This window comes from Erpetoichthys calabaricus, chromosome 13 (assembly GCF_900747795.2).
Source record: "Erpetoichthys calabaricus chromosome 13, fErpCal1.3, whole genome shotgun sequence".
NCBI lineage: Eukaryota > Metazoa > Chordata > Cladistia > Polypteriformes > Polypteridae > Erpetoichthys > Erpetoichthys calabaricus.
The window spans coordinates 119,464,646-119,479,776 of NC_041406.2; the positions used below are offsets into that span (position 1 = coordinate 119,464,646).

The 15,131-nt window shown below is 42.4% G+C and overlaps 1 protein-coding gene across 1 annotated transcript in view; it reads left to right on the forward strand.

Annotated features, from left to right (window-relative positions):
• The window catches only part of susd5 (sushi domain containing 5), a 64,648-nt gene that overhangs the window by 21,873 nt on the left and 27,644 nt on the right, over positions 1-15,131 (forward strand). Inside the window, 1 exon segment of the mRNA XM_028817531.2 lies at positions 9,707-9,884. Within this exon segment, the coding sequence (XP_028673364.2) occupies positions 9,707-9,884 (178 nt within the window).

The following is a 15,131-nucleotide window of genomic DNA, read 5'->3' on the forward strand; positions in this document are numbered from 1 at the left end:
CACTCAAAAATAAGAAAGTGAGACTCTACATCGTCCCCGGTCAGTAGAGACCGAGCAGTTTCAGACCTTACTGCAGCCACTGCACAAGCCTCTGCTTCCGCTAACTGGGTCCTAGTTTCTCCCAGCTGTAACTTGACGGTCCCGAGTTCCACCATGATAGTACCCAGGACTTGTTCCTCCGACATGGTACCGGAACAATAATCCTGCCGGCTACGCCAATCTGTGGAAATAAAGTATAACAGCCAGTCAAATAAAGGTTTGGGGAACTGCCCCGTATAATGTCCAATGGACAGGTCAAAAAAACTGTTGAAACAAAACAGGTTCAATCAAGCATTTGACAAAAAAAACATAAGGTGACACAGGGGGTATTTATACAGCAACACAAATTACTACCGGAAATTAAAGGGGGGACGTGATGATGTCTTGTTTTGGACTTCTTTGTGACGTCATCAACGAGGGCCAGAAATAAACTTCGGCCATTTTTGCTCCGCGATACGTTGGTTTATTTTTCTTCCTTGCTTCTGCGGAGAGAGAAAGAGAAAGGTCAATACCCTTTTTTAACCCTCCGTCTTTCGACCGTCTAGTCGCAGTGGGTTTTATCGACTGTCTCCTAATCGCGCATGCGTGACATACAATTTTATTGTAATATTAGTTTTTTCTTTTTTATTTACCGCAATATATTAAAAGGATATTGCTATTACAAATAAACTCCACACTTCAGTTTAAAATTAATATTTTCATATCCAGGTGACACAGTGGGCAGAGTGGTGGCTCTGAAGCTAGGTGCTCTGTGTCGGCAATTGCGTTTGAATCCCATAAATGGCAGAAGTGATTCCACTCTGTTGGGCCCCTGAGGAAGGCCCTTAACCTGCAATTGCTCTGTCCTGGGTACAACATTAACCTGCATCCAGCCCAGCAAGCAGGTCCTCCAACTTGCAAGGGAAGATATGGGGGTTGGTGGCAGGACTGGCTTTCCAGCCACTGTAAAAATCCTCATACTGTTCCACTACATCTGAACTAGTGTGGTGCTGAGGTGTCTAACTTTGCAGGGCTGCACTCAGGTCCTAATTGGGATCCTGACGTGGTTCGTAGTGTGGTGGATGCGGCTGTATCAGGCATGCTTCCAACCTCTCTCTGTCTCTCCAGGTGACACCACCCAAGTTCAGACACAGAAGATATGTTTCTTTTGATGCCTTTTTAAACACGAGGGCAAGTTATTGTATATGTCACTGACATCAGATTCAAAGAAGATGGCATAAATTAGGAGAGCTACAAGATTTGTTCCTTGTAATTTTGTGTTTTTAGCAGCAGTAATGGTGCAAAGTTGTGTGCAATTTTTAAAAAATGATTTTAATACTAGATGTACAGTAGCTAAGCAAAGGGATAAGATAGCCAACAGTGATGGAGTGAACAGACATGAAATTATCGTATAGACATACCATGACTGAGGAGCTCAAACTGAACATTAATTGTACAGGGAGTGAAATGGAGCAAATTGGAGTTCTGTTATGGAGGACTGCTTTGGAGGGCTCCCTTTTTTGTACGTTTAGAGTTGTGTTCAGTCTGTGTGTAACTGTGTCTGATCAAGCTGACATCTAGAAGGGAGTGAGGCAGGAACACAGCAGTTTACAACAGCAAAGCAGGTTATTAATTAACAGTCTCAAAGATTCTTAATTAGAAAGGTAGCAATTACAAGATGTTCACATGGATTACAGACAGGATTAATTAGGCACAAAATAATTATAAGAGTGATTGAAATTGTTTAATTAGACAGTTGAGAAGCAGGGCGGCATGAAAATTAGAAAATGTTATATCAGAGATTATGAAGACAGCAAGTCAATTGAATAAGTAGGTGTGTAAGGTAATAAGAAAAAATATTTAAAAAAAGGAAGCTTTATACAATTTATAAGAAAGGTTAAGGACAGGGTAAACTGAAGCCCATGAGGAGAAGAGATCAATATTCCAAATCAATCCATTCATCCTTGTTCAGTGATAGCAGAATGTAACTGGTGATGCTAAAGTTAACCAGAAATGATGTTGTCTGAGCTTCATTATAAAAGGTAAATAGGGAGGAAAACATGCACTTACAGTAAACAAGTCATTCTGGTAACAGAGTCACAGGAGTAGGTCTAACCTAAGCAGCTAAGAACTGGTAAAGATAGTTGTGACAAGTTAACTGCACCAACACAGAATATACTGAAAAAACAAGAAAACACGTAAAATTGGTGATTAGTGAACAGCCTATAAAACAGCAAACAGAACTGAATTTAATGAAAAAAATCAATGTCCTCCTTCCTTCAGTATAAAGGAATGTTAGTGATGCTGGTAATTTCTTAAGTGATCAAGAAAGCCATATTAAACAGGTGGGTCTTTCGTAGTTTTTGAAGTGTTCAACTGTACTGCCCCAGTCTATCTGTAATGGTAAAGTGTTCCAGGTTTTTTTAAACTGAAAGCTACATCACAAGTTCTTTTTATGTTTCATTGTCAGACCACTGAGCAAGAATACAGCATTAAAAGATCAAATATTACAATTAGGAATGTACAGGGACACACCCTCCAAAATATAAGAACATGCTGGATTGTCTAGAGCCTTGTATACAATTAAAAACGTTTTAAAATTAATCGTAAAGGACAGACAGCCAGTGTAGTGATGCTAAGACTGGTGAGAGCTCAGGTTTTCTCTTTTAGTGAAACTTCTGACTGCTGCATTTTGGACTAATTGCAGCTGCTTTATATATTTATTTTAAGTAATTCGAATAGCAGTGCATTGCAATGATCCACAGAGCTAAAGACAAGAACATGTATTTCCTTCTCAGCATCTTGCAGTGATGTAAATGATCTGATTTGCATGATGTTTCTTAAGTGTAAGAATTCAGTACTAATGATATTCCTAATTTGTGATTTGAAGTCTAAAATGACCCCGAGATTCTTTACTTCTGGCCTAATTTGTAAAGGCAGATGGCCTAGTTTATTTCTAAGGTTCTTGTTTTTTATTTGATGCCAATAATTAAAATGACAATTTTTTCCTCAATACGTTTAATGAAATTATTACTCATCTGTTCAATGATGCTGGTGAGACAGTGAGTCAGAGGATTTAGAGACCCAGGGTTCTCTGGTGCTAATGACAAATAAATCATTGTATCGTGTGCATAACTGTGTTAGTTTACTTTATGCTTTGAAATGATCGGGCCTAATGAGAACATGAAGATAGAGTAATAATAAGGGTCCTGAATTGATTCCTGTGACACAACACATATAACGTCATGGAGCTGTAATGTCCTGGGTATGACGTTAAACTGCATCCAGCCTGAAAGTGGTCTTCCAACTTGCAGGAAAAACTTGGGTGTTAGTGGCAGGAATGGCACTCCAGCCACTGTAAAAACTTCATGCAGCTTTGAAATGGCAGACAGGATTCCTTTCCGCTCTCTGCGGGGGTAGCTCTTCTGCAGCCACCCATAGGAAGACTGCTCACATTATGAAGGGGATGGGGGAAAGGCCTTAGGAGTCTCATCCCTAGAAGAGTCGAAACCGCCAGAGAGTCAATGGGATCAGGCCTGTTAGGGATCAGAGAGACATTTTATTTGCAGCTTTGCTCGGTGGTTGATGGGTGCCTGCAGGATTACACTCCTCTGGTCATGGGTGACTTCAGTGCGACCATTGGCACTGACAGGACTGGCTATGAGGATTGTCTCAGTCCCAATGGGTCTGGCAACTCTGGTGAAAGTAGCTCTATGTTCCTTGACTTTGCAAAACGTCAGGGGCTGCGGATCACTGGATCCTGGTTCCAGCAGCCTTAGTTGCATCGTTGGATTTGGTACTTCAATACTGTTGGTACCGTGATGGAGATCTATCACATTTTCGTTGGCAGGTGCTGGAGGCTCCAACAGAACTGCAGGGTGTACAGAAGTGCCCAGTTTGTGACTTCTGAGCACAGACTTGCTGTTGCTATCTGAAGATCCAGCTTAGGTCCAGTAAGCTACCACCTAGTAGGAGAATGAGGCTGGACCTGGCCAGACTGCAAGATTAGGCTGTTTCTAATGAGTCTGCACACAGTTTGTGTGAGGAACTTGCAGACTTTGGTGCAATTGCCAATCTTAATGTGATGTGGGAGACCTTCCGTGACAAAACTGGTTGCTGAGGGTTGTGTTGGTGTTACCGGTGTTCCCGAGGTATTTCATCTTACAGGGAATCCTAGATATCACTGAGAGGAGTTGCAGAGCACAGCTTGGTGGCAACTCTGGTCGGTCCCAGGAACTGAGAAGGACGGCTGTGAGGGATCTGAGGGCAGATAACTAGGCATTTGTTAGAGAAATGTGTGAGCAAGTGACACACCATCTGTGGTCTAGTGACCCATGTCCTGCTTACAGAGGAATTGAAGAATTATGCACCTCTGAATCTGTTCATCAGAGAGTCACAGTCAGGGCTGGTGATGGAACAGTCCTTACTGATGACACAGCAGTTCTGACCAGCTGGGCTGGCTACTTTGATCAGCTGTTTAAAGCTGATCCTTTGGCCAAGATGTTGGATATCTCTGGGTCCACGGGTCTTGAAGCTGGTCTTCCAATTAGCTGTGAACCACCCAATCTCACCAAGATTGCACAGGTGGTGAACTAGCTAAGGGTAGTGTGAGAAGAAGAGACAAGAGACATGGCAAGGTTTGGGGCAGCCACCCGTATAATTTAGTATCCTGGCTGCAAAAGTAAATGATTCATTGTTGAGTCAAGTTTACAAGACAGAGTCCAAAACAGAACTGACTTCCAGGGAAAAGGTGTGAGGCTTTATAGGAAGTTTGGGGAAAGTGATGTCGTCCTCGGGGCCGGGACCGGAAGTGATGTGTCCCAAATCGAGGCGGTAAGTCCTGGTCGGATTTCCCGGGAAAGGCCTGCAGGGAACTCAGAAAGAGCATCAGTGCACCCCGCCCCCCCGGGCAGATGTATTATCATTCATCTCTAAGCCCTTCAGCTGCCTCCTATGCACACGTGTGTGACAGTAGGGAAGGTTGCAGGGATCTGTGGTATCCGGGGTGAACATCTTCAGTCTGTTGGTAAGGCTGTCCTCCTGGCACTGCAAGCAGTTTTTGTTTCCATTTGGGAGATGGGGTGTCATCCCAACTGATTGGAAAATGGGACTTGCGTCTCTATCTGGAAAGGTCTGGATTGAGTCAACAAGAGGGGGATAACACTGCTCTCTGTGCCGTGTAAGGTCCTTACTTGGGTCATCCTCAATATGATCCGTGATCACTTGCTCACCTACCAGCGATCGGAGGAGTCTGATTTTACACCTAAGAAGTCTACCATCTACCACATCCTGGCACTGAGGGTTCTCATCGAGCTCAGCCTTTGTCAATTTTCGTAAAGCATTCGACTCAGTTGATCGAGCTGCCCTGTGAGACATCCTTACACTTTGTGGGATCCCCCAAAGGTGCTGGATATCACAGCCGACCTATACACTGGTACTGTGAGTGCTGTGCAGAGTGGAGGCAGAACCTCTGCATTTTTCCCATTTGATTCTGGGGTTTGTCAAGGGTGTGTTTTTACTCCTAATCTGCTCAGTGCTTACATGGACTGGGAGTTAGGCAGGGTTGTGGGATCCATCTGCTGTGGGGCATCTGTTGGTGAAGAAAGATTCAATAATCCTGATTTTAGCAGCAATGCTGTGATCTTCATGGAGTCAATCGATGCTCTGATTGGGGCTGTCAAGAGACTGAGTGAGGAGTCTGAATGTCTGGGCTTTTGAGTGTCCTAGATAAAAACCAAGATCCAGGCCTTTAATGACCTCTTGAGCACAGCCATCAGCGGTGTGTCTGTCTGTAGAGAGAGTGTCAACCTTGTCAAGAGGTTTACTTACCTTGGCAACAACATTCATGTCCCAGGTGACACTTCCAATGAAGTACGTAGATATACTAAGAGAGCATAGGAGGTCATGAGGTCGTTGGAAAGGGGTGTGTGGTGCTCCAGATATCTTTGTAAAAGGATGAAGGTGTAATTCTTTAGAGTCCTGGTGCTTCCTGTTTTGCTATAAGGTTGTAAGACATGGATGCAATGCAGTGACCTGAGATGAAGACTATTCCTTTTGGTACCATGTTTCTTTGGAGAAACCTTGGGTACCACTGGTTTGACATTATGTCAAACGAACGGTTGCTCATGAGGTCCCAAATGAAGCACAGTGTGAGGGAGCGTCCGTTACGGCACTACAGCCATGTGGCAGCGGAAACGAGGGGAGGGGTTGGGGCCCTCCTCACTCTCGCGCCAGCCTCCATTCAAGTCAGTCTACCTCTTGCCATGTGCTGGAGCATACCTTGCCTCCGCTTAGTTAGCAATACCTGTTTGTTCAGCAGACATTATCATCTAGAGATTGTTAAAAGAGTAACATTTGACGTTTTTGAGAGAGAGATCACAGCTACGTGTCTTTTGGTACCTGCTCATTGGCAGACATATCACGACCACATGCTCTTTTCCCTACATGAGGAATGCTCTCCCGTCACAGCTGAACACGATCAGATCAGGCAACGTTTGACATTGGAGCATACCCACCTTCTGCTTGGCCAGAGATACCTTGGCAACTTTTTACATTTTTGGCAAAGAGATCACAGCTATATTCACGCCTGTGATAGCAAAACCAAAAATATTGTATATTGAGGCCCTTGGATACAAAAGCTATCAATATAAATTCTTCTGAATACAATTTATTACATTTTTAAATTTTTTTATTTTTATTTTTAAAGTTTGTCCTGTTTCACTACTATGCAGGCGGACAGTTAGTACTATATATAAAGGAGTTTACAGAAAGGCAATACAACATCAGAGCAGACCAAAACTGAACAGTCTTCATGTTTCAAAAATAGTAGAAATGCTGGCTCTGTGAGCAAAAACCAAACTTTTTCTGGCTGGTGATGCCTGAGAAGGCTGCTGACTCAGCAGTGTGGTTCAGTACTTTTGGATTAAATGCCTTCAAAACGCAATTTACTGTTTGCTTAGTAACCACTAAAAGTGAGAGTGTATTATATATGCAATGCATTGCAAGGCTACCACATTGGCATGTCCACTAGTGGCATGATAACTCACTTCAGCCTATGGCTACAGCCTTTGGTCCCTCTGGATTTTCTTCTGATTTTTTTTCTTGGTTTTCTATAGAGATCTAGTTCAAGATAACTCTGGTGGATGATGACCTCCTTTTCTATTTGTCAGTCAGTTCATGGTAGGTTGGGGGCAGTGGGATGCTTTGTGAAGTCAGCACGTCTGTTTTAAGGAGCACCTCTTATGCTGGCAGATGATAAGCAAGTGGGAGTGCCACTACTGATTTCTGTGATGTGTGAGATCTGCCAGTTCCATATATTTAAGTCAAGTTATGATTATTGTCTTGTATACATTGTGGAATGAAATAAAAAAGTATACATAGTATGCAACATACAATATACAGTATATATACAATATTTGTTATTTTGATTGACTGTTCAGCAACCCATTGACTTGTGGGCAGATACTATCCCAGAATCTGCAGGTGGGAGTGCCAATGGTTCTGCCAGATGAGAGGAGTAAACAAAGCAGTTGTATTGGATGGCTGAGGTCTTAAATGAGACTGTTTACCTTTCTGAGGCAGCAAGTGTTGTACAGTGTATGCTCTGAGAAAAAGCAAGTTCAGTACAGGGTATTATTCTATGCCTCTTTCACCACACTGCAGTGCTTTACGTCCCTGTGCTAAGCACGTGCTTTTTGACAAGAGCAAACACGTGTTGTGCCCACTTCAGTTCATTAGTGATAGTCACTCCAATAAATTTAGGGCACCTCACTGTTTCAACAGCATCTTCTCAAATGTAGATAGAGGTGAGGTCTGCTTTCAGAGGTCTATGACCAACTGTTTGGTCTTGCTGACATGAAGGGGAAGTTACTGATCTGGCATCACTGAGTCAGCAGGTAGACCTCGTCTGTGTAAGACACCTCATCACGTTTGATGATCAGGCCTGTGATGGTGGTAAAATCATCAAACTGAATTAAGGAGTTGGTGCTGTATCAAGTCACACAGCCATTAGTAAATATGAAGAAGAGAATTAGGCTGAACAGATTATCCTGTATGGTATCTGTGTTGAGTGTCAGCATAGGAGATGTGGTGTTGCCAGTTTGCACATGTTGAGGTCTGTTGGTTAGGTAGTCTACAATCTACTTTCAGTGGGCAGTGAGGATCCCTAAATTGAGGAGGTTGGTGGTCAACTTTGCTGGTGCAACAGAGGGGAATGCTGAGGTGTAGTCTATAAACAGGACTCTGGAATAACAGTTTTTATGGCACAATAACCTTAGTTTCCATTAATGATGTAAAAGAGAAATGCCATGGATGTGCACTTCAGGCAGCGATGATTAGAATTAAAAGTGTACAAGCTACATCAATCTTAATCTCAGTGTGGACCCAACTGACATGCTGTTCTTCTATACCAAGAGAAAAGAGAAGCAACTGTGGTGATGTATGGCTGTGCAGTTGCATGTTATTGGGATTAACTGGAAGTCATAAAGGTATTACATTTCTGATTCAAGGTTTTGGAATAGTTGATGTAAGGATGCAGAGCAATTAGCCCTCATTTATATGTTCTGTTCAGGGCCATAATCTGCACTTCACTACCCTACCCCTCAACACCCCCGCCTGCGCTCTCCGCTGTTGTGAAAAGGGAGGCTGAACGCACCACAAGGAGACGCGGCCGCTCGTCTGAAGCCCCTCATACACGGTGATACAACAGAAACAAATGCAGTTTTTTTTTTACCTCCTCTTTGCTCAATTAGCTGCTGGCCTGCTGCTGCTGCTGTGCCGCGTGATCTGCATTTTGCGCGGAGCTTCGAACGTTTAAAAGCCTGTACAGTACCTGAATATTCGATCTCTTTTCACCGTTCCTTTATTTCACCGAATAATATTTTTAGTTTGTTTACGCTAATGCGATCTTTACTCATTTTTTGAGACTTTCAAAGTTTACTAGTTCCATTATCTCTAACCTGCTCTGCATGTGTATCTCGGGACTTGCTTCCAAAGGTTGTAAGTATGACGTGACTTGTCAGTCTTGCGTTAAGTGAAAGTGTCTCTCTTCAAAAGATCACGTCTTGCCGCAGGAAAAAAGTCTGGTATCGTTGTAAGATTTTTTTTTTTATAATAGAGAGATTATAGGCTGATGATCACATTTTAATCCACCCATTCATCTTCTGAGCCTTCTTTCTTTTATAAAATGAGCCTGTCATAGAAGCACTGGACAAAAGGCAGCAACTAAACCTGGAAGAGATGCTAGTTCTGGGCACATGCATACTTAGCAATTTAAAATCACAAATTAGTCCAATGTGCACCTCTTTGGTAGTGAAATGGAGCATAAACCGCAAACCAAGGGCAGAATATTCAAACTCCAAACAGACAGTGATCAAGCTGGGAAACACACCCATGTCTCAACAACTGCATAGTGTGGCATTTAAAACTGTGCCACCATCCAGTCTAATACTGGAAATAATGTTCAGTGAAAGGTAAACCTGGAATGCCTAATGCTTCACTGCACATTGCTACACCTTTTTACCAACCCAGAAAAAACGTAAGAAGACAATCCTCTGATTTCTGACTACACACATACTGCCGCTGTTTAAATTCTCACAGGAGCATCAAAGGCAAGACTATTTTCCTTGGTTGTTGCATACGAAAACAGGTTCCCAAAATCAATAGAATTTGTCCGGTTTTGTTTCTGCAGGGAAGGTATTCACTGTTGAGTCAAAGGAAGGCTCCCAGGGAATGAACCTGGCCGAAGCACAAGAAGCCTGTCGTGCTCATGGGGCCCGGTTAGCCTCAGCAGATGACTTGAAGCGAGCTGTCGAGCAATGCTCCTTTACGGCCTGTAGTCGCGGCTGGCTGGTGGATGCCACTGTTGGGTAAGTGATACCTCAGGGGGGCAGCAAGTCACCTTCTTATTTAGCTGCCCTCTTTCGCAAGAATGCAGCATTTCCTGTGTTAAAATGAAATCTTTTGTGCCCTTAAAGGGTGACACAACATAAATGATACTGTTTGTACCTTTTTATTTGTTCATTAAGGTAATGCTTAATCTTCAGCAGAGTTGCCAGTAGGGATAAAATATGAAGTGGTCTACACAAGTGTTTAAAACTGGAAGCCTGTGCATCAGTCTGGGTGCTCAAGCACAATGAGTCTGGACCAGTCAAACTCTACACTAATGCCCATATCGTGCAGGCGCATATAGACAGTGCACAGAAGTCGTTGCTATTGCACTTTTTCCTTAGTTATTTTAAATGATTTTAGGGTTTAAAACTATTCTTCAGCCCCCTGGAGTTTTTTTGTTTTTTTCTGTCCTCCCTGGCCATCAGACCTTACTTTATTCTTTGCTAATTAGTATTGGCTAATTTTATTTTTATATTTTTTCTTTTTTCTTTCTTCACCTTGTAAAGCACTTTGAGCTACATCATTTGTATGAAAACATGCTATAGAAATAAATGTTGTTGTTGTTGTTCCCACCATCTATTTACTTTCAACTGCTATAAAATCCATGAGAAGGCATATAGTGGTAAGTCATCAAAGGGCAAAAAGCAGGCATAATGGACACTTGGACAATTGACAGATGTCAGTCAGGGGACAGAGCAGTTTTGTATTTTGGGAGGAGTGTCAGAATTTACAAATAATTGCAGTGTTTTGTGTTATTTTTCACAAGGGGGCTTCGCCCCCTGCTCGCTTCGCTCGCCTACCCCCGGCGTTTTGAACCCGTGCCCGCTGAGCAACCGTAGTTTCAGACGCACGTTGTAGGAGCTTGCGTTGTTTTGAACCCGTGCTTGCCCTGCTTCTGCGGTTTCAGACGCACGTTGTAGGCGTATACCCGTCAGTCGAGCTCGTTCGGTTTGAACCCGTGCCTGCTTTCCCTCAGCAGTTTCAGACGGTGGGTCGCGTTCAGCGTTTTGTACTATCCCAAGCAGCACATTATTCCTAACTTCACTCCGCAGTAGTGCCACGCACAATATGGCGGTGACGCCTGCGCCTTCACTACACGGTAGTGCCACTCACAATATGGCGGCAACGCCTGCGCCTTCCGTATTATGTCGGGTTTTACCATGCTGTGTAGGCGCCTTTGCCTTTCGTACTTTCCCACGCCTTCCGACGCGCGATGTAGGCGCCTGCATCTTCCGGGTCTGCCTCCGCTGTGTGGTGTGGACGTTTAACTGTCATTTTTTCTGCCTTTATATTCTGTATCTCGTCTCGTATCTCGTACTAACCGAGAATGGTAAACCGGATATGGACCCAGGGACCTGCCCGTGGACGCAGGAGACATAGTGCGCAGGTGCCACACAAAGCCCCCCTCCCCAGAGTGAAACGGGAGAGACTACGAACGTGCGCAGGCGCCACACAAAGCCCCCCCGCCCCAGAGCGAAACGGGAGAGACTACGAACCATCTGACATGCTGCAAGCAGGATAAAGCGAGGTCAGAAATAAAGGACAGAGTAGGAAACAAAGTAAAACGTCATAAAGAGGTTAAAGAACGGGGCCAAACACATGGAGAGCAGGTTACAGATGATGAAAACTGGAATGCAACAGCTTCAAAAAAACCTAGGCACGAAACACATGCACAGCGAGATTGTCAGACGGTTCGTAGTCTCTCCCGTTTCACTCTGGGGAGGGGTGCTTTGTGTGGTGCCTGCGCACTATGTCTCCTGCATCCACGGGCATGTCCCTGCGTCCATATCCGGTTTACCATTCTCGGTTAGTAATATGGATTTTTTATTATATTGGTGATGTCTTGTTTACTGCTATTTTGTGAGTCATGTGCTGCCGAGCTGAAGAGTCATGCACAGTGTGCCATGTGACAACACGGCATCAAACTTATTTAAGTTTGAGTCGTATGTAAGGCTTTGTTTATAATAAAGGAAATAGTCTGCTGTAGAAATCATTTTCAACAGTGTTAATTAAATCTAAAAAAGAAATGTTTCCAGTTTTGACCAAACATTTATTTTGACTTTGTTTGTTTTGTTCTTAGAAAAAAATGTGCTGTTCTGTTCTGTGATTTCTAGCATGTTGATCCTTGCTTCTCTCTTATTACACTTTTTAGTTTCTGCATAAATCGTTGCCATTCAGATTTCACTTCTTTCTCAATCAGCTATTTCAAGATCAAACAGGCACAACACCTTGGACATGCCCAGGGCCATTCCCCACCCAGGTGGCTTCTCTGTGACCATATCCCTTTTCTCCGATTGCCTTGTAGGTTAAGAAGTAGGCAAGTTTTTAAGACACTCCTAACATTCATAAGTCCTTACTAAGTTATTTTAGGGGTTTAGTTCTTGTTTTGCTCTTGGATTTCCAGTGTCATACTTGTGCTGAGCAGATGCACCATGGAGGCGGCACAATGCTAAAGAGCCAGTTGCTGCCATGCAAATGCATCCTGAGGCTGAAAGTGCACATATTTTTGACTGAGAGATGAAGAGGAAAGACAAAAGGAGAGTCCAAAAAGAAAGCTTAGAACTTTTGCCAAAAAACAAAAGAGATAATGATCTGAGCGTCTAGCCAAAACAATGGACAAAAATCTCAGTCAAAGTATAAAGTAATTGGTCAGGAAGTCAAAAAATTAAAAGCACAACAAAATCATGAGCATACAGTTTGTTTTTGCTTTAATCCAATACAAGATGTCCAAGGGTTTGCGCTGTCATGTTCTAAAGTCTAATGGCACTGATAGAACACGTCATGCAATGCAAGTCATGTGACTAAACATAGCACCACACACAAGCATGGCAAGCCAAAATAACAATGCCCACAGTACATTCACAAAGGCAATGTGGGGTGAAAACCCAAAACCAAGATAGACATAATCATAAGTCTGAAATCATCTCATTAACTGTCTTAATAGATTGCTGTTTTTTAATTTTTTTATTTGAGTTTACCTGAAATTTGGACATTAAGTGAAGTGTAGCACCATTCCAAATAGTGCTGGTATGATGACAACAGACATGATGAAACAAGCTGATCACCTAACTGGCAACAAGTGTTGCTGTTACAACAAAATGGCCTCAGCTATAAAAACTGAGTCAAAAACTGTTGCCAACCACCTAAAAAAAAAAAAAAAAAAAAAAAAAAAAGAAGCATCAAGGCCAGCTGATTGGTTAAAGGTAAATGACAGTATGGTTTGGGAGCAAAACAAGTGGCCACATTCTTAATGGCATGACATAAAGAAGAATATATTTACAGTATTTTGCAGATTCCTCTTATTCATCTCAAATGGCTGCAGTACCCTGTAACTCTTATGTTTTGCAGCCAGATATCTCACTGTCAACTGAAAGCTGCTTGCTCAGATGATTGCAAATTAAAATTTATGGCAACACCTTGAAATAAATCCCAGTTAACACCAGTTACAGAAGACCCTTTTGACTAAAACAGTTGAAACACTTCCCACAATTGTTTAGGGAGGAGTTTGATCCATGTCAGGGTAACCACAGAGAGGTTATAATAATGTAACCTGACATACAGTAAAATCTAGAGTGTACTTTAAGGTATAGTACAATAAGGTACTATCTCAGCTTTTTTGTGTGACCCAACACTGCTTCTGGAAGATAAGATAAGATAAGATAAGAACAGAACTTTATTTATCCCGAGGGAAATTCTTTTGTCATATACATGCTCAGTGCAACAAGAGGAATAAAGATAAGGTAGTCAAGAGTTTAAAAAGAACAGTAGTAATAGTGCAAACAGAATAACAACTCTAAACAAAGTAACAAATAACTCTAACTAATAGTTTGTATTATAACTGTATAACTAATTTGTGCAAAGCAACAAACAACTATAACTAAAACTATAACAGATATAATAAAACTACAGATTATTAGTGCAAGTGGTTATGAAAAGTGACTTAGTGTTTGTGCCATGAATAAATGAGATAGCAGCATGTGATGATGGGATGAAACAAACATTCAGTAACATACAGATGAGTAAAAAAAAAAAAGATGTAATTCTTTATTTTGATTTGCTGTACATACAATGTACAGGAGCACGATGCTCATTTCAACATGTTTCATGTACATAACAGGTGATAGACAGTAAAATCAACAGAGCAGGACATTAGTGAAGAGAGAAATAGAAAATAAAAATATTGTATTAAAACATAACAAGAGATCAGCCCATTCACAGCAAGTCAGTTGCCTTGGTTCCTGTTAACCTTGTGGCTACAGAATGATATGAAATCAGCACATCTTCCTGCCCTACTGCCATAAGGGACTGTTGCCTCATATAGTTCCTTCAGAAATTATTCAGACCCCTTCACTTTTTACACATTTTATTATGGTGCAGCCTTATGATAAAAGCTGGATTTGGGGATTTACTGCTGTTCATCTCTGCAGATCCGCTCAGACTCTGTTAGGTTGGATGGAGACAGTCAGTGGACAGCTATTTTCAGTTCAACCCAAAGGTTTGTATTGTATAAGTCTGAGCTTTGGCTGGGCCACCAGAAATATTCACAGAGTTGTTCTTAAGCCTTTGCTTTGTGCTGAGGGTCATTGTCATGTTGGAAGGTGAACTTTTGAGTCCAGAGTGCTCAGGAGCAGATTTTCATTAAGGATTTCCCAGTATTTTGCTCTGTTCAGCTTTCCTTCAACCCTGACTAGTCTACCAGTCCCTGCTGCTAAAACACAAATGCTCTGCATAGTACTGGCAACACCAGGCTTCACCACTGGAATGGTGTTGTGCAGGTGATGAGCAGTGCCTGGTTTCCTCCACACATGATACTTAGAAGTGAGGCCAAACAGTTCAATCTCAGGCCAGAGAATCATGTTTCTCAGGGGTTGAAATTCGTTTAGGTGCCATTTTGCAAACTCCAAGCATACTTTAATGTGTCCGTTACTGAGTTCTGTCTGGGCACTCTGCCATAAGGCCAAGATGAATGGAGTGTTGCAGTGACGGTTGTCCTCCTGTAAGTTTCTTCCATCACCATACTGATTCGCTGGAGCTCAGACAGAGTGACCATTAGATTCATGGCAACCTCTCTTAACAAGAACAAAAACAATTTATTTTTGTGTAGCCCAAAATCACAATACGAGTGCTGCAATGGGCTTTAACAGACCCTTTTTTAATAGCCCCCCGGCCTTGACTCCCAAGAAAACAAAAAAAAAACTCATAAAAGAAAACTCTTGTAGGGAAAA